Source organism: Anoplopoma fimbria, chromosome 1 (genome assembly GCF_027596085.1).
Source record: "Anoplopoma fimbria isolate UVic2021 breed Golden Eagle Sablefish chromosome 1, Afim_UVic_2022, whole genome shotgun sequence".
In the NCBI taxonomy this organism is placed as follows: domain Eukaryota; kingdom Metazoa; phylum Chordata; class Actinopteri; order Perciformes; family Anoplopomatidae; genus Anoplopoma; species Anoplopoma fimbria.
Window position 1 is genome coordinate 12,784,618 of NC_072449.1, and position 18,402 is coordinate 12,803,019.

An 18,402-nucleotide genomic window follows, 5' to 3' on the forward strand; every position below is an offset into this window, starting at 1 on the left:
GATCTTGTCTTGTCCCAGCAGTTTCAAAACATTTGTGAACTAAGGTTTATGAAATGCCACGAATATTCAGTTTACAGTTAACAATAAATACAAAATGAATTTATAGAAATTGTGTGTATAAAATGTTGTAACTATTTTTTCCCCCTCCTCTGGTACCTTGCTTGAAATGTGCCATAAAAAGTGTTTTTATCAGGTGTCACAGCCCAGACTCACTGAGCTAGACAAAAAGGGAGACCACAGAGGGTTTAAAGTATTTTAAACAAAACATTATTTGAAAGTGAGACAAAAGCAACATAATGATTGAATCTGAGTCTGTAACTTAGCGGTGGCTGCAATGTTGAATATATGCGTGTTGTTTATATCACAAAACAAAGAGGAAAACCAGACCTTACAGTCCTGCGGGCTGGATGCATTTCCTTGGTTTCTTTTGCACTGGGTACTTTCACGTATGCTGTTGGTGATTATAAGATATGACAGTAAGCCTGCCTAACACTTTGAATTATGTTTGTAAATCTATTTCTTATTTGTTCACAAGACTGTTTCACACCACCGGGGTTTCAGGTGAAAGAATAAGGCTAAAATATTGTCATATACGCCACAATTTCCCAAACAGGATGAATACTGTATCTTCTGTTTAATGAGAAAAAAAATCTAAGTAACAGAGTAACTTATCGGAATACACAAATATATTTATAGTCAGATCTACTTGTGCTCTAGACAGGGCAGTTATAAGTCGATCATTTAACTAAATTTACTCACAATTACATTGTGATGGTGGTTTGTATGCAGTTACAACATTTTTTTCCCACATTCTACCACTGGGAGGAGCTAGAGACCGTAAGTTTGAGTCATGTCCAGAGTTTTTGTTATTTGAAGGAATTTGGATTAACTTGCCTCGCAAAACAAGATACAGTTTTCAAAGCCTAAACTGGATTCCAATGGATCCCATTGCTAAGAAGCTGCTCTTGGTGGTGTCATATGTTACAATAGATAACCACTAATCAATATAGGTACTTGTCAAGGACTTGTTAAAAGCCACCATCCTCATGGAGCTGTATCCTCTTTCAGTTAATGAGGGCACTTCTTAGAGGGCACTCATAGACACTTTGTCCCCCTTTGTTTGTTATGCATTTTTGTTCATGAATAATTACTGTCCTCTGTAGCTCAGATGTCACATTAGCTTTCTCAGGGCCAAGTGGATTTTATCTATCTTTATCTATATTTTTGTCCACATTGCACATGTTACGTGTGACTTTGGTCAGTAAGCAATTTTGGTCAATAATCATACTAACTGGGAAATATAATACGCTTGAGTTAAAGTCTTTATGACAAAAAACACTCTAATTCTATTATACTGTATTTTAATGCAGTGTTTCCAAACATTTTAGGCTTTCAATCTCTCACAGAGATGGTTTGGATTTTTGGAATGGAGTTGTATGAGGTACTTGATTAGGATACATTTTACACTCGCATCCTGTTTTTGCAGTAAGTACATTTTGTCATGGAAGCTAGGCACACTGGCGTACTGTTTTGCTGTGATGAGTTTATGTCATGTTAAGAAGACCCATCACTTTCAATCTAACAGTGGACCTTCACAGTTGTTATTTTTGCCCTTGCAAATTTAGTTTTTGCATGTTTGCAAAGATCGTGTTCAACTTGTATTTCAACCTGTCACATGCAGTGATCATTGGTTTGATTTCTCTGCAGTCCTTGTTTTCTTGCTATCTAGTTGCATTCTCGAACAGCTGATGACACCGCCATCCAAACTGTTAGGGAAAGCTGAGACTCTGGGCCTTGTTGTTTTCTCATTTTACCTTCCTTTTTGTCAGCCTGTGACGCCAGCTGAGGAGGGACTATGAGCTGTGGGATGTTTTTTTTCCATTTTTTTATTATTGATAGCCATGTAGGAGTCTTCTATCTCTCTCTCTCTCTGTGCTGATGCATAAATATTTAATCTGCAGTCAGCTCTTAAAGGTGAGGAGATGAAGGGATATGAAGGGCTGGGGTATTAATTGGAGCCCGTGGAGGCCTAGTTGGTGCCGCTGAGTCCCGTCTTCCCTGTGATTTGTGTGAGTGTGTACGTGCAACAGAGAGAGGATAGGTCATCTTCAGACATCCCTGTTCAGTATGTCTAGGTGATGGCTAACAGCCCCTCATACACAGCTGCTCAGTGAATAGAGAGAGGAGTGAGGTGCAAAGGCATGTAGGATCAAGGAGATGCACCCCAAGGCTGTTTCTCTGCTTACTCTGTTAAGTTCAATTTTATTATCTTTTTATAGCAGGTATATTGACAAATTGGTAGTAAAATCACTCCAAATCTGACTTTTGCTGTCAATAATATGTCTTTTTGGGTCAACGTTGGGGGATAAACTCTATTTATGTCATTTTCCAGCTTTGGTGCATTGCAGTTAAATTAATTCAAAGGAAACTCAAGAGAATGTTGCGCATTAGCACACCGCTCAATACCTTTTTCTTTTTTAAGATTCGCACACACACAAAGTTTGTCTGTAATCAGGGTCACCTGATTGACTGCACCAGTGCTTTGGTTTTGTAGCCCTTCAGACTCAACAGCCCTCCATCTAATGCCCATTAAAAACCCCAGCGGGCCCTGCTGACTGGTCCCCGTTGCCAAAGGAAGGGACCAATGCTCCACTGGAAAAGGGGACCGATGGTTCTTTAAAAAAAGCGGGATTTTGCAGGGATGTAGTAGATTAAGATAAGGCCATAGGTGATGCCGCCTTGCTGTCTGTGTGAGGACGCACCCAGCGCTGGTGCCTGGACTCTGCCAAGCCTGTGTTAAATCAAAGTCAAACCGGACTTTTGGGTGAAGCCAGCACACACTGTCCTCACCAGCTAAGAGGTATCTGAAGCACCAGTCACACAGCTCCTGAAGCACTGGTATCTCAAAGTGAGTCTGTTTCTGTTCCTGTTTGGAAGCACTTTGGATTCAATTCAATTCAGTTTATTTTGTATAGCCCAGAATCACAAATTACAAATTTGCCTCAGAGGGCTTTACAATCTGTACACATGCGATTCATGGGTCTATTTCTCTGGTGTGGCATATCCCTCCTGATTTTTTATTTATTTTTTATAGTGGAAACTTCAGGCATCAGTCTTCAGGCATCAGTCATCTTCTTGTGCTGATACCTCCTTCAACCACAGTAGGACATTCTGGCTGTTAATAGGTTTTAAATCTAATTAAACATAGTATGGAACATTTAGAGATGATATAAGAACAAACAAAGGGCTGCAACAATTAATCTGTTACCTATTAATCATTTAATTTAACAATGAAGAATATTCATCTCAACCTCGGGGTCAAGATAATGTCTTTTGAATTGCTTGTTTTCTCTGAGCATGCTCAAATTAGAGATACTGTGATGTTCTTTTTCAAGCACAAAATCATTTATTTGATAAACAGTTTTTAGGACATATGTCAAAATCCTATGGAAAAAATAGGATTTGTTGACACTTTTTTTTAAAAACATATTTTCATATTGTTTTAAAATCTTATATATGAGATGTGAGACATTCATTTGTCTCAAAATATACACTTTATATTTAGCTCTGATTAATGCTAAGAAGAAAAGGAAGCTATATCAGTGAGTGTCTGCTTTGTTTGTGCAGCTTTCTGTTGTCACCCCCAGTGTGGCTGGAATGTGTGGAGCAGGCGACAAGGGAAGAGTGGCAGGCCAGAGGTGGCAGGTGGCTTCTTGCCACCGGTCTTGGCGTGATGGTTACTGTGATATTTTGGGGCTGAATAATTTACGACGCAACAACACGTCTCCCCTCGCCACTACGAAATGTGGCTCCTGGCTGCATGTTTCATTAATGCTGTCGCCTCCAAGCCTGTTTCATAATTCAGTAGGCACTAGAGAAGCTGCGATGTGTTGCCACACAGCTCACTCTACTCACTCTAGAGAGAGGCTGGATGCAAAGGAGGTGAAAGATGGGGAGATAGTAAGGGGGAGGAGAGAAGGGAAGTATAAAAGTGCCAGAAAGACTACAGTTCACTGCTTCTATCTAGTTGTTTCTTCACATTGTCCCATTGGCAGAAAGATCTGGCTCACTTTACTGTGTGACAGCTTAGCATAGCAACTACCATGCCTGAAAAAGGCAATACAAAATTCCCACTTTGTTGTGCCCTCTTATGTGCTAAATACCGCTCATACCCATTTATGTTGCCTCGGCATCGTAACTGTGCTCACTTTTAATTGACAATTTCCCTGTCTTTTGAAGACAAGTAGAACAATAGCTTATGTTTCTGAGATGCTCTGATATCCTATAAAGCTTTAGTGTAATCTCTGCAAATAAAGCTAATTCTGCTTCAGTAAAAAAACAAAAACTCAAACCTGGGATAAATGTATTTAACGGATACTTTCTGATTATACATTCTCTTGCTTTTATTTAAAAAAACATGTCAATTTCTAAAATCCAGTGGAATATAATTTATAGTGCTTAACCTATCCGGCATATACGTAAATTGCGGTACTTGTTTGTTGTGGTGGTTCTCAGAATGTTGAATTGGAAGGCCTTGAATTACTGGTACCATCTTTTTTCAGATTATTCTTGAAGAATACATAGAGGTGTGTAGTTAAGCATGTTGATTGACATTTTATAGCTAAGCCCAGTGTGCCAACTAAACACCAGGTCTCTGTCAGATGTTGTCCCTGAATTATCCATGAAGTTGCCCATGTCTGTAATATTGGAGAGTGTAATTTTTGTGTCGAGTGCCTAACACTCACATGGCTGAAAGCCTTTGCTGAAGGTGCTGAAGATCTGTTTGACTGCACAGCAAGATTCTCTGCCTCACACCTACATCCATGCAGTTGGATTTATCGGACCAATCTTGTGATGAACATGGCTGACTGAGGCAATAACACCTTGGTTTAACTTGAACATAGTCTAATGTAAATGGATGAATGGATCAAGTTTAGGTAAACATTTCTAAGGACATTACCTGTATGAATTTTGATATGAGAATTAGATTTCACAAAACTAGTAATGGCTATTAAGTTGAAAAATGTGATAATAACTGATGTCCTAAATAGTTGTAGGCCTTTTGAGAAAAATGTCATGGTCTTACCATCCTAAAATAAATGTAGTGATTCATTATCCTGTGAATGCCAACAACACATGGTCAAAGTAAAGAGGTGATATCATGCTAGTGACCATCACCAAAATAACACATTGTAATTTAACATTGTTAAACAGAATGGCATCTCTGATTTACCAATTCTATTATATGTTGTCTTAGTGGGCTACAAGTACCAATGTTTCCAGCAATGTACGAGTAGCTTTGCCAAAAGAAGCAAAGATGCATCAAAACTTTACTGTGGAGGAGTTGGAAGCAGTTGCCTGGTGGGGTTAATAAATACTTTTTTGTCCCTTACGTGAATCTCCAACTTAATGTGGAGGAGTTTTATGGGAAAGGTGCTGTAGTTAGTTTTGAACTACATACATAAAGCCAAGTTGAGGTTGCCTTTTTCATCACCCATTACGATATAGACACCTTGTTGTCGGCCGATGCAGAGTACTGATCCAACACCAGTGTTTAATAAATAAGCTGTATGCCTCACTGATAGTTGATGGTAGAGATTGACATTTACTTCAGACTGCCCTCTCCAAAGGGATGAGCTATTAGTCATCATAAACTTCTTAAAAATGATAATAATAATATATATATATATATATATATATATATATATATATATATATATATATATATATATATATATACAGTGGGTACGGAAAGTATTCAGACCCCTTTAGATTTTTCACTCTTTGTTTCATTGCAGCCATTTGCTAAAATCGAAAAAGTTCATTTTTTTTTTCGCATTAATGTACACTCAGCAACCCATCTTGACAGAAAAAAACAGAAATGTAGAATTTTTTGCAAATTTATTAAAAAAGAAAAACTGAAATATCACATGGTCATAAGTATTCAGACCCTTTGCCGTGACACTCATATTTAACTCACATGCTGTCCATTTCTTCTGATCCTCCTTGAGATGGTTCTACTCCTTCATTGGAGTCCAGCTGTGTTTAATTAAACTGATTGGACTTGATTAGGAAAGGCACACACACCTGTCTATATAAGACCTTACAGCTCACAGTGCATGTCAGAACAAATGAGAATCATGAGGTCAAAGGAACTGCCCAAGGAGCTCAGAGACAGAATTGTGGCAAGGCACAGATCTGGCCAAGGTTACAAAAGAATTTCTGCAGCACTCAAGGTTCCTAAGAGCACAGTGGCCTCCATAATCCTTAAATGGAAGAAGTATGGGATGACCAGAACTCTTCCTAGACCTGGCTGTCCAGCCAAACTGAGCAATCGTGGGAGAAGAGCCTTGGTGAGAGAGGTAAAGAAGAACCCAAAGATCACTGTGGCTGAGCTCCAGAGATGCAGTAGGGAGATGGGAGAAAGTTCCACAAAGTCAACTATCACTGCAGCCCTCCACCAGTCGGGGCTTTATGGCAGAGTGGCCCGACGGAAGCCTCTCCTCAGTGCAAGACATATGAAAGCCTGCATAGAGTTTGCCAAAAAACACATGGAGGACTCCCAAACTATGAGAAATAAGATTCTCTGGTCTGATGAGACCAAGATTGAACTTTTTGGCATTAATTCTAAGCAGTATGTGTGGAGAAAACCAGGCACTGCCCAATACAATCCCAACAGTGAAACATGGTGGTGGCAGCATCATGCTATGGGGGTGTTTTTCAGCTGCAGGGACAGGACGACTGGTTGCAATTGAAGGAAAGATGAATGCGGCCAAGTACAGAGATATCCTGGAAGAAAACCTCCTCCAGAGTGCTCAGGACCTCAGACTGGGCCGAAGGTTCACCTTCCAACAAGACAATGACCCGAAGCACACAGCTAAAATAACAAAGGAGTGGCTTCGGAACAAGTCTGTGACCATTCTTGACTGGCCCAGCCAGAGCCCTGACCTAAACCCAATTGAGCATCTCTGGAGAGACCTGAAAATGGCTGTCCACCAACGTTCACCATCCAACCTGACAGAACTGGAGAGGATCTGCAAGGAAGAATGGCAGAGGATCCCCAAATCCAGGTGTGAGAAACTTGTTGCATCATTCCCAAGAAGACTCATGGCTGTACTAGCTCAAAAGGGTGCTTCTACTCAATACTGAGCAAAGGGTCTGAATACTTATGACCATGTGATATTTCAGTTTTTCTTTTTTAATAAATTTGCAAAAATTTCTACATTTCTGTTTTTTTCTGTCAAGATGGGTTGCTGAGTGTACATTAATGCGAAAAAAAAAATGAACTTTTTCGATTTTAGCAAATGGCTGCAATGAAACAAAGGGTGAAAAATTTAAAGGGGTCTGAATACTTTCCGTACCCACTGTATATATATATATATATATATATATAATAATATTCACAATTATTGTTTGGTCTTTAATAAGCCCACATATTTTAGAGATTTTTGTCCATGGCTGCATTTATAGTACTGGTCCAGTCCTGGATGGCATTACCCTAATTAAAAGAAGTAATAGCCTTTTCTGTTATTGATAGAAACAAAGTTAAACTAAATAAACACTAATGCAAGCATGATCGTTGTTGCCCTGTTAAAAACAAGTTCTGATTATGTTCACTGCATGTCTTGACCCTGTTGCATATTTTTGTTATCAGTAAGAGCATTTGTTCTCGGTACTCTTTGCCTGGTGGGATCAGCTCCTTTCCAAGTGCAGCCTGGCAGATAATGGCTGTTTTGTTTAGTAGTAGATCTGCCTAAAGTACATAACATGCATTATTCATCACCCACTCAAGATTGCACTGGAAAGCTATTGGAGGACAAACAGTTTACTGAGTTGAAGACGCACGTAAGGGGGGGGGGGGGGTCCCCTGTTGATGTTACACTGCATATTTAGTGAATGTGCAATGTTTTATTGATGCAAGCGTCCTGGCCGCACTTGCTTTAGGAGACAGCGAAATGATGAAATCTTCCCCATGCTTCATTTCACCACTATGAGGCAAATAAACTGGCATGCAAGGAATTATCAACACTATCCTACTGTCTTTTTCAATGTCTGCCTTTGTTGTTGTAGTACATTTTACTTTAGCTCTGTATGTTGTTTTTGAGGAACACTTCAGTTGGCTGTTCACGCAGGTAAATAGAATAGATGCACTTTTTGGGACAAGATGTTAGGGTCACCTTCCTGATCTGGTGACCCCATCTGCATCTGGCCCAGGTTTTACCACTGTTTACCTGTTGGGAAGTTTTCTGCTGACTACAAGAAGAACTTCTGCTTGACCCTTATAACACATTTCCAAGCCAGTGGAGTTGCTCTTTGATTGTGAAGCCATGCTTATTCAAGGATTTAAGCTGCACAGTACAGATGAGTGAGGCCATGCTAGGATATGGGCTGTTAGATCAATGTGCCTCTCCTAAGAGCACTAACAATAGTTGTATCCCTTTTGTAATACTTGTATTACAAAAGGGATCTAAACACATCAGCTTTACAGCAAGTACAATAAAAAATAAATTCAAGCTGTTCGAGGATACAGCAGCAGACATTGGTAGCCAAATGATCCCAGGTCTATGTTTCAAGCTTAATGTTTCACAATTTGTTACAAGCGTCTGACCAAACAGATATCCTACTATTTTGATCAATCCAGTTTTTTACAGAGGCCATGCCAAAGTTTATTTACCGACTCGTAAATACAGTACCTACAGATGTAACTCCCTCCATAATGAGTTAGACGATGTATAACGGGCCCCGCTGGGACTTTGTCTGGGGATCCTCCGCAATGACGTAGTGAACACACAGCTGACTTGCAACACCGCTCAGCAGCACCATTTCTGGAACAGCAGTTACAATGGTTCCACAAGATGGAGCAGTGATTAACAACAGTTAAAACAACTGTTATTATAATATTTGCGCTTCTACTGTGTTTTTTTGCCGCTTGTGGTAAGCAAGCAGAAGAGCAGTGTTGGATTCAATTAAATTTATTTTATATAGCCCAAAATCATAAAATTACAAATTTGCCTCAGAGGGCTTTACAATAAATACAGTATATATCACTATAGTTTTACTAAAGTAGTAAAAGTATTAGATAATAATAAAAATGGCCCCTTTCAGCATGATGTAAATTATTTATTTAGTTATTGATGCTGAGTTTATATGCTGATCAAGTCAATGTTTGAGCTCGTAAAGGTGGAACTCATTTAATCTACTTTATACAGTATACTGTTTGCTTGCTTTGCCTTTAATGATCTATTATTTTGGTACAAAATATGAATAAACTAGTAACTTAGAGCTAAAGCTGTAAAAAAATGTTTTATGTAACGTAATATATAGTGCAGTAAAAATTACAATATTTGACTACTTGAAGTGGAACTAAAAAGTAAAATAAAATGGAAGTACGACCAAGTACCAGAACCTCAATAATTAAATGTACTTGGATACATCCCACCATTGAAAATCTGAGGCTTTGTTATTAAAAATACGTTAATAACAACAATTGACAACTGAGGTCAGAAAAACGTATGGTGCAGACCATGGCCTAAACAAAGAAACAAAATTCTTTCAGCTGGGAACTCCCAGCGGCTGGAAGTTGGCTGGAAACTGGCTTGGAACTGGCAGGCAACTCTGTGGGGACATTTTAGGTGGCTGCATCTGTATTTAGGGATCACAAAAGTTATGTAAAGATGTTCTATTGGATACATGTAAACATTGACATAGATGAAAAGCCATGGGATCACCAATAATTGTAGAATTGGTCCTCAGGGGAATGGCAATCCATCCAATAGTTTTTGGTACACAGTCTAGACCAGGGGTCTCAAACTCGCGGGCCAATTGCGGCCCGCTAGACGATATTTTGTGGCCCCCACCTTAATATGAAAGTTTAATGTTAGTGCGGCCCGCAAGTTTTATATGAATGGCACTTTACAGTGTTGTGTGCGGAGCTGAACGAACCTACCAATCACGGTGGGGTATATGGCTTCGACCGGGCTTGATGCAAGCAGAGAAACATTCTCAATGAGTGACAGTTACAGCAGCGTTGCCATGGAGAGTGACAGCAGCGTTGCCATGGAGAGTTCTCCTCCGTGCCTGGCTGGCTGCCTCGTTTCTATGAGGCAAACGCGGACATTCGTCCCAGCGCTGCGTTCACAACACCTCCAAAAAAAAGTTTTTTAAGTTGCTGCCCAGCGGGACATTATACGTATATATGTCTCTCTCTGACAAAATAAATCAAAGTGATGCGTACGCGGCGAGATAAAAGAAAAGTAAGAAAATAATGTAGCCTAATGTGGTCTGCAGTCACATACCGACACCTGTCCGTCGGCAGTAACAGTCCCCGATAAAGCAGAAGAGCTGCTGAGTTTGTGTCCACAGCCAAGGATATATTTCAGGAGCTGTGCGAACACACTGGTGGGCATTACCACGGATGGAGCCCCGTCTATGACCGACTGGTAGCGCTGGTTCAAAGAAAGTTAGAGGAAAATGCAGATCCAGCAGTCGTTCTGCACTGCATCGTACACCAACAGGCACTGTGCAGCATGTCACGTCTGTTGTCCTGAGATGTATCAGTTACATCAGGTCCAGGAGTTTACAGCACCGCCAGTTCAGGGCCTTTTTACAACATATGGTGATGTACTTTACTTTAGTAGAAGTACATCATTTAGTAGTGTCCTGAAGAGCTTTTTTGACTTAAGAGCAGAAGTGAAGAAATTCATGGAAGGTGACAGAATGGATGTTCCTGAACCTGATGATCCAGGGTGGGTTATGGACCTTGCATTCCTAGTGGACTTAACACAGGAGCTGAACATCCTTAACCTGAAGCTCCAGGGCCCTGGTCAGCTTATCACTGCAGCTTATGAAAATGTGAAAGCCTTCTCCGCTAAACTGAAATTGTGGAAAACTCAGCTTTCTGTAAAATATCTCAGCCATTTCACAACATGCAGGTCTCTTGTGGAGGAGGGCACAGCCTTCAGTGGTGGTGAATATGCCTGTGCTAGTGAAAACCTTCTGCAGGAGTTTGATCAGCGTTTTGCTGACTTCAAGGCACGCTGTGACACTTTCCAGCTGTTTGCTGACCCCTTCTCAGCTGATGTGGAGAGTGTCCCAAGTATGTTGCAAATGGAACTTATTGACTTGCAGTGCAACAGTGATCTAAAAGCTAAATTCAGAGAGGCACAGGGAAAAGCAGACATGACTGGACAATTCATGAGAGAATTACTTCCATCCTTCCCTGAGCTGTCAAAAATGTTCAGTCGGGTAATGTGCCTTTTTGGAAGCACGTATCTGTGTGAAAAACTTTTCTTGACTATGAACTTTAATAAATGCAAGTACTTAGTGATGCCCATGTTGAAGCTGTACTCAGAGTTTCTACTGTAACCTTGATCAGGGCAAATGTTGCTCAGCTGTGTGAGCAGAAGCGCTGCCAGGTCTCTGGCAAGAAATAGAATAAAGCACAAATGTATTCAGGGATTGTATGTGTTGGTTCAGTGCAATGTTTCAATAAGTTATTAAAAACATGGAAATAAAAAAGTAAATTTTCAAAAATATTGCGCTTTCTTGTAGTGCTTGAACGTTGAAGTGGCCCTCCTATGAGACGACAATACCAGCAGTGGCCCCAAGCCAAATTGAGTTTGAGACCCCTGGTCTAGACCAAAGTGATAGACAGTTGACATCGGCATCCAGGTTTATACTGGTTAGTGTTAAGCAAAATGAAGGTATGCAGTGATCATTTACCATATTTGCAAGCTCACTTACTATATTATACACAGATGTACTTGAAGATGGTGTTGTTCGCTCTAAACCACGAGGCAACTTTTTGACTATAGCATCATCTATGACAGTCTAGAAAATAGATGCTGCTCTTAGTCATTTTGTGTATTCAGTTTTATGATTTGATTCAATGTGATCAATTTCCACTCTTTCAACGAAACCTGAGTAAGCCTCTGTATTTACATTATACCTCCTGTGACTTGATCAGATGCTGGACAAGTTGCGAGACAGATGGAACAACACCGGTCTCTGGAAGAAGCTAGAACTACAGAAAGCCGTGATCGCAGAGCCCCGCGGTGGTGGCAAGGGGGATTTTGACGAACTGCTTCAGAGGTACTACGATGCCATCAAGTACTGTGAGGAAGAAAGAGGTGAGACTTTTTACTGTCACAATGACCTTTGGACCAGCTGATGGTTTTGATCTATCAGTCTGTATAGCGGATGTCTATAGATTTTTGTGGAATTACATTAATTTGATCTCGTCTAGTAATTCATTGATTTATAACAAGAGCAGGTGGTGCTACTTCATATGAACTTAAGTTGTCATTTGTACAGTGGCTGACATCATAAGTTACAATGGAACAGTTCAGATTTCTTCTTAGATTTCTTGTCATTTACAGTGTGTGACATCTACAGTATGTGATGTATTTGTTATAGATGGTGCCCTGCTGATCGCTGTCTGTAGGGGTAAAGTGAGTGAAGGACTAGACTTCACTGATGACAATGCCAGGGCAGTGATCACCATTGGAATTCCCTTCCCAAACATCAAAGACCTCCAAGTAGGTAGACCTTTTTTAGGTTTAGAGTCCGGTGCTCACCCTCTTTAGACTTTCGTTTTGGCTTTTCAATTTCTGTATGTGCAAACGTCCCTGCAGTCTAATGCCCTTTTATGGAGATTGGCAGGGCTTTTACTTATGCTAATTAGGATCAACTGGCACACACCTTCAAGGACAATGGGTTTCATCATTATCAGAACCCATGAAAAACAATTATTTTGGACGAATTTAAGAAAATAATTGATATTTGTGAATAAGGCCCATTGAAATTGGTATGGAAAACGGATAGCTATCTTTCCAAAAGATAAGATGAGTCCTAGCACATTGAACTTAACTTAAAATAAAACAAGTCAAATCTTCTGAAAGAAAATGTATAAAAAAATGCCTCTTTTAAAACTGCAAACAGAGCTTTGAGAAGTCCAGTCTTATCTTTATTTATTTTTTGATGTTTTCTACTTGACTTCCTAGTCCGAGAAATGGGCCTGTGACTTACTTCTAATAATTTGAATCTTGGCACATACATATATGCTAATTGGTGAGCCTCTAACTTGGTTTTAGTAATGTTCCTAGCAGAGAAGGCTGTCTCACAACTCTGTCAGTAAACAGTCTCAGTCCAGTCTGTAGCAAGAAATGAGTCAGTCAGTTGCTTCATGCTCCATGCTGTCATCGCTTTCACATTTCTCTTACGCTGTTGTTGTCCGTAGCAAACTATCTACACGTGATAAACAATCAATTTGAGTGGCTCAATCGAGTGAAGCTATTGCCATATTAACTTAAACAGCCGCAACGGCTGGAACAAATCTACTGTAGACTTGTGTATTGACCAATTATGTTTGGTATCTTAACCAATGGAAATCACCCGATGATCTAAAGTCTCGCCATTTCTTCCACCGTTTATGTTGTCCATGAAACCTTTCATCTTTAAAAAAAATACCTGTACAAATGCATCACCAAATAGAACTGAGGTTGAAAAAGAAATCATAGTATATCAAGATTGAAGCTGCTGCCTTTTAGAAATGTTAAAAATGGTTCCATTATAACATTACCGTCTCTCTGTGTCTGGAAGATATACACCTCTTCTTTAATTTTGGGCCAAGATCCAACATATTGAATACCATGTACACAAAAATATATCTTACAGACATACAAATGCACATGCACACACAAGCACACAACAAATAAGAGCGTCTTTCGTGATCCGTAAAAAAAAATCCCAAAGCGATGTTGTGTTTGCCCCGTCCTTAGTGTTTAAAGTTGACCTTTAAGTTGGATTCTCCCCCCCGCCGCCTACCTCTCCTCCACATCCCCTGTCAGAGCACGACGAAGCTTTCACTAACTTGTTCTGTCAGTGTGGCAAGATGTTTGGGTGATTGAAGCTTCCCAGACCCTTTCACATTAGCCAAAGCTGTCAGTTTCACCACTGTCAGCTCTCAGGCCATCGCTTCTTCTTTTTGATCAGATTGATTTTTTTGATTAGCGATATTGTTTTTGCACTGGTGTTCAGGTTCATGGTCGAAAGGATCCCTCAAAGGTCATTTTAGAGTTTTTACCTTCGATGGTTTGACCATAAGAGACGCCAGTGGTTTTTGTTATTTTATTAAGCCATGGTAGCACTAGATGAAAGTTTATTCTTTTTTTTTTACAGGTAAAGGGATTTACACTACCATGTAAGGCTTGAGTTCCTTACTAATACCAGGTATCTCATAAAACATTTCAACTCCAAATCTAAAATGTATATACACTTGGATATTTTTTTTATTGGGTTTCACCCCCCCACAACTAAATGGTGATTCTAACGAAGGTGACGACAGGAGGTTGAAATAAGATTTGGGGGGTTTATAGGGTTAACGGCACCAGGGCTGTGGTTGTAAACCCTGAAGTCAGTACATAAGAGAACCGCGCTGACAGCCAGCTTTTTTGTTGTGGTACTGCAAGGCAGCAGCCTCTGCAAGCCAATGCACAAGTGTTTTAAACGTGATTCTTTCTAGTGGCCATCGGGGGCGACTCCTCTGTTTGTATAGAAGTCTATGAGAAAAGGACTCTACTTCTCTCTTGATTTATTCCCTCAGTAAACATTGTAAACATGAGTTTATGTTCTCAATCTCTAGTTTCAAGTCTTCTTCAATACAGCATGATGTTCATTTAGTAAATTATGGTACATTTAGAGTCAACCAGACCATAAAGCAGGGTATGCTTTAGGTCGGGCTTACTGTGATTGACAGGTCGCTGCCGCTACCATAGCGTATAGGTCATCTCTACATCAGTCCAAATATGGTAATTCCTGTTAGCTAGTTTTTGAAAGTACATCTTAGTCTCATCTTCTTTCGTTAACAATATTGCATGTTGACATATTCACAGTTAATGACATCTGGCAAAAAGGGTGTTGACGAACAAGGTCATAGTTTAGACATAGTTTTCATTGTGGTTATTAATACTCCCATGAACTAGGGATTTTTTGTTTCTTTAGGTTGTTTTGATATTGGCATTGGCACACAGGAATCGTACCCTTTTTAATGAGACATTTCCAATAATAACAACTCATGTGCTCAAGAAGACTGAGACTGTCAGGCATTGATGCAGCAGTTTAAAGTGTTGGATATAACATTGTATGTATGATGTTATTTTATTTATCAAGTTGAAAAAATAACAAAGAAAACACAAAAATATGGCAGTTAATACTGAAAAAGACATATATGAAACAAAGCCCCGCTCCTTTTTTAATAAAAAAATAAAATCTAAAGTCAATATACAGTGTCATGAAACTGATGTTTCTGTGTAAATGCGCTGTAACAAGCTTTGTACAATAATGTGCCTGATCTGGAATGAAACAGGAGATAAGTGGATGGAGCAGAACACCAGGAGGAGGATTGAAAAAGCCAACGCTTAGGGGCCGGACTGGAGCTGACCAAGCATGAAGAGACTGTGTGCATTTCTAATGACATATTCTGTTCTCCACATGAGCAGCATTTGTTTTTTTGCTACATGTGCTCTGCCCCTCAGAGAGTGCCTGATCTCCTGCCACATCTTGTCATAATTGTTCTTTATGTAGGATCAGGTAGGCAAGGCTGACGGTAGTGACTGCTGACACTTTGACTTGTACTGCCTTTTAAAGTTGCACCAAAACCTTAGATTTGATTTTTGTTAAGCTGACCACCAATAACACTGAATCATTTAAATATATGAATTAATAAGAAAATTAACACAACAGAAGAAAAATGGATGTCCGGATATCCACATCAAACACTTTAGACTGAACAGGGTGCTTAACATGTCATACCACTTTAATCTGAATGGGTCAATGTGCACTGTGGCTTACCAACCATCCTCCCAACCAGAGCAGGATGCAAGCTTCATTCCATGTTCGCTACCTGTCTAGTGGAAAGTGATTGAGACAAATTTGAAACGGAAAGTACAAAAGTGGACAAGTTAGATGGTGCAAGTATGACAGAGATAACCAAACTGAAATGCCAATTTTTAGTTACATTACATTACATTAGTCATTTAGCAGACGCTTTTATCCAAAGCGACTTACAGGAAGTGTATTCAACATAGGTATTCAAGAGAACTACTAGTCACTAGAAGTCATAAGTGCATCTCCTTTCTTAAACAAGCATCTTAAAGCATAAGCCAGAGCAAAAGTATAGTGCAGAGGCAAATTACTACGAGAACAATGATTGCAACAGACTAATACGAATATAATAAGTGCTACAAACTACTACGAATAGGATAGGTGCAGTAAACAAATACGAATTCAATAAGTGCAGCGAACTGATACGAATACAGTAAGTGCAACAACTAATACGAATGCAATAAATGCTACGAGGAAGACTCAGGGTAGTAAGTAAGTAAGTAAGTAAAATTTATTTATAAGGCACATTTAAAAACAGTTTTCACTGGCCAAAGTGCCGTACATGGTGCAAAGAGGCATATAAAGGAACACATACCACATACATAGACATAGATAAAACATATAAAATAAACGAGATATCACAAAAGGGGAGGAAAGGCCAGGGAAAAAAGGTGTGTTTTAAGCCTAGATTTAAAAATGGTGATGGAAGGAGCGTTTCTGACTGCAGGTGGCAGCTCGTTCCAAAGGCGGGGGGCAGCCACAGCAAAAGCCCTGTCACCCCTCTGTTTTAGCCTAGTGCGTGGAACGTGTAAGAGACCCAAGCTACCTGATCTAAGGGACCTGGGTGCTGAGTGGTGGTGGATGAGCTCTGTGATGTAGGGCGGGGCCAGGCCATTTAGGGCTTTAAAAACCATAAGTACGGTTTTAAAATGAATTCTGTGCTGGATGGGCAACCAGTGGAGGGATGCTAGGATGGGGGTTATATGATCCCGCTTTCTGGATCCAGTCAGCAGCCTTGCTGCGGAGCTCTGGACCAACTGAAGGCGAGAGAGGAGTGATTGAGGGAGTCCTAGGTAAAGGGAGTTGCAGTAATCCAGCCGTGATGTGATGAAGGCGTGTATTACTATTTCCAGATTGTGAAGTGATAAATGGGGTTTCATCTTGGCAATGACTCTGAGCTGGTAAAAACTGCTCTTGACCACAGCAGCAATTTGCTTGTCAAAGCAGAAATTAGAATCAAAGATGACACCCAGGTTTCTGGAGTGGGATTTGACGTAGGGGGAGAGAATACCTAAGTCGGCCGTGCGAGGGGTTTTGGATTTGGAAGGTCCAAAAATAATGACTTCCGTTTTGTCATTATTAATTTGGAGGAAGTTACTACCCAGCCAAACTTTTACCTCCTCAAGGCAGTCAAGGAGGGTCTGGAGCGAGTCTGCAGATTTGAGAGGGAGATATAATTGCGAGTCATCAGCATAAAAGTGAAATGCAATGTTATGCTTCCTGATTATATTCCCTAGAGGGAGCATGTATAGGCAGAAGAGGACAGGGCCTAAAATTGACCCCTGGGGAACCCCACAGGACACAGGGGCAGAGGGTGAGGAGAACTGTCCGATAGACACTGTGAAAGATCTATTGGTGAGATAGGAGGAAAACCATTGAAGAGCTGTGCTACTAATACCAACCCACTGCTCTAGGCGCGACAAGAGGGTGTTGTGGTCGACAGTGTCGAAGGCGGCACTGAGGTCTAGTAAGATCAAAATGGCATTTTCTCCAGAGTCTAGAGTGAGGAGCAGGTCATTTGTTACTTTCAACAAGGCTGTCTCAGTGCTGTGACGTGATCTAAAACCTGATTGGAAGGGTTCTAAAATCTCGGCATGGTTTAAAAAGGGCAATAGTTGTGATAAAACCACCTTTTCCAGGATTTTTGAAATAAAAGGTAATTTAGAGATTGGACGGTAGTTTCTTGGACATTTTGCATCCAGGTTATGTTTTTTAAGCAGTGGCTGGACAACCGCCTGCTTAAAACTTGCAGGAACAAAACCCCTGGTCAGGCAAGAGTTGAGGATGACCTGAATACTTGGGCCGATGGAGTCAAAGACGTCTTTTATTATTTTGGAGGGGACAGCATCGTTAGGAGAAGTTGAGGGCTTCATGACCCTAACAATGTCCCTCAGTTCCTCTAGTGACACTGGTAGGAAATGGTCAAAAAGAGCTGAAGGCCTAACGCCTAAGTGATGCAGGGAAGTGTAGTACTTCTTGAAGAGGTGAGTTTTCAGTCTGCGCCTAAAGATGGGCAGCGACTCTGCTGTCCTGACGTCGGTGGGGAGTTCATTCCACCACTGAGGGGCCAGGACAGAAAAAAGCTGTGACCGGGTGGATCGGCCGCAGGGACCTCTGAGCGACGGGGCAACCAATCGCCCCGAGGCCGCAGAGCGAAGTGGTCGGGCGGGGGTGTAGGGCTTGACCAAGGCCTGGAGATAGGAAGGAGCTGTTCCTTTCGCTGCCCTGTAGGCTAGCACC

At 40.6% G+C, this 18,402-nt stretch overlaps 1 protein-coding gene across 1 annotated transcript in view; it reads left to right on the plus strand.

The window, feature by feature from the left end:
* Window positions 1-18,402, plus strand: part of brip1 (BRCA1 interacting helicase 1) — a 59,233-nt gene that overhangs the window by 24,598 nt on the left and 16,233 nt on the right. The window contains exons 15-16 of the mRNA XM_054600872.1: window positions 11,966-12,128; window positions 12,415-12,536. Coding sequence (XP_054456847.1) covers window positions 11,966-12,128; window positions 12,415-12,536 — 285 coding nt within the window. The remainder of the gene's footprint in view (window positions 1-11,965; window positions 12,129-12,414; window positions 12,537-18,402) is intronic.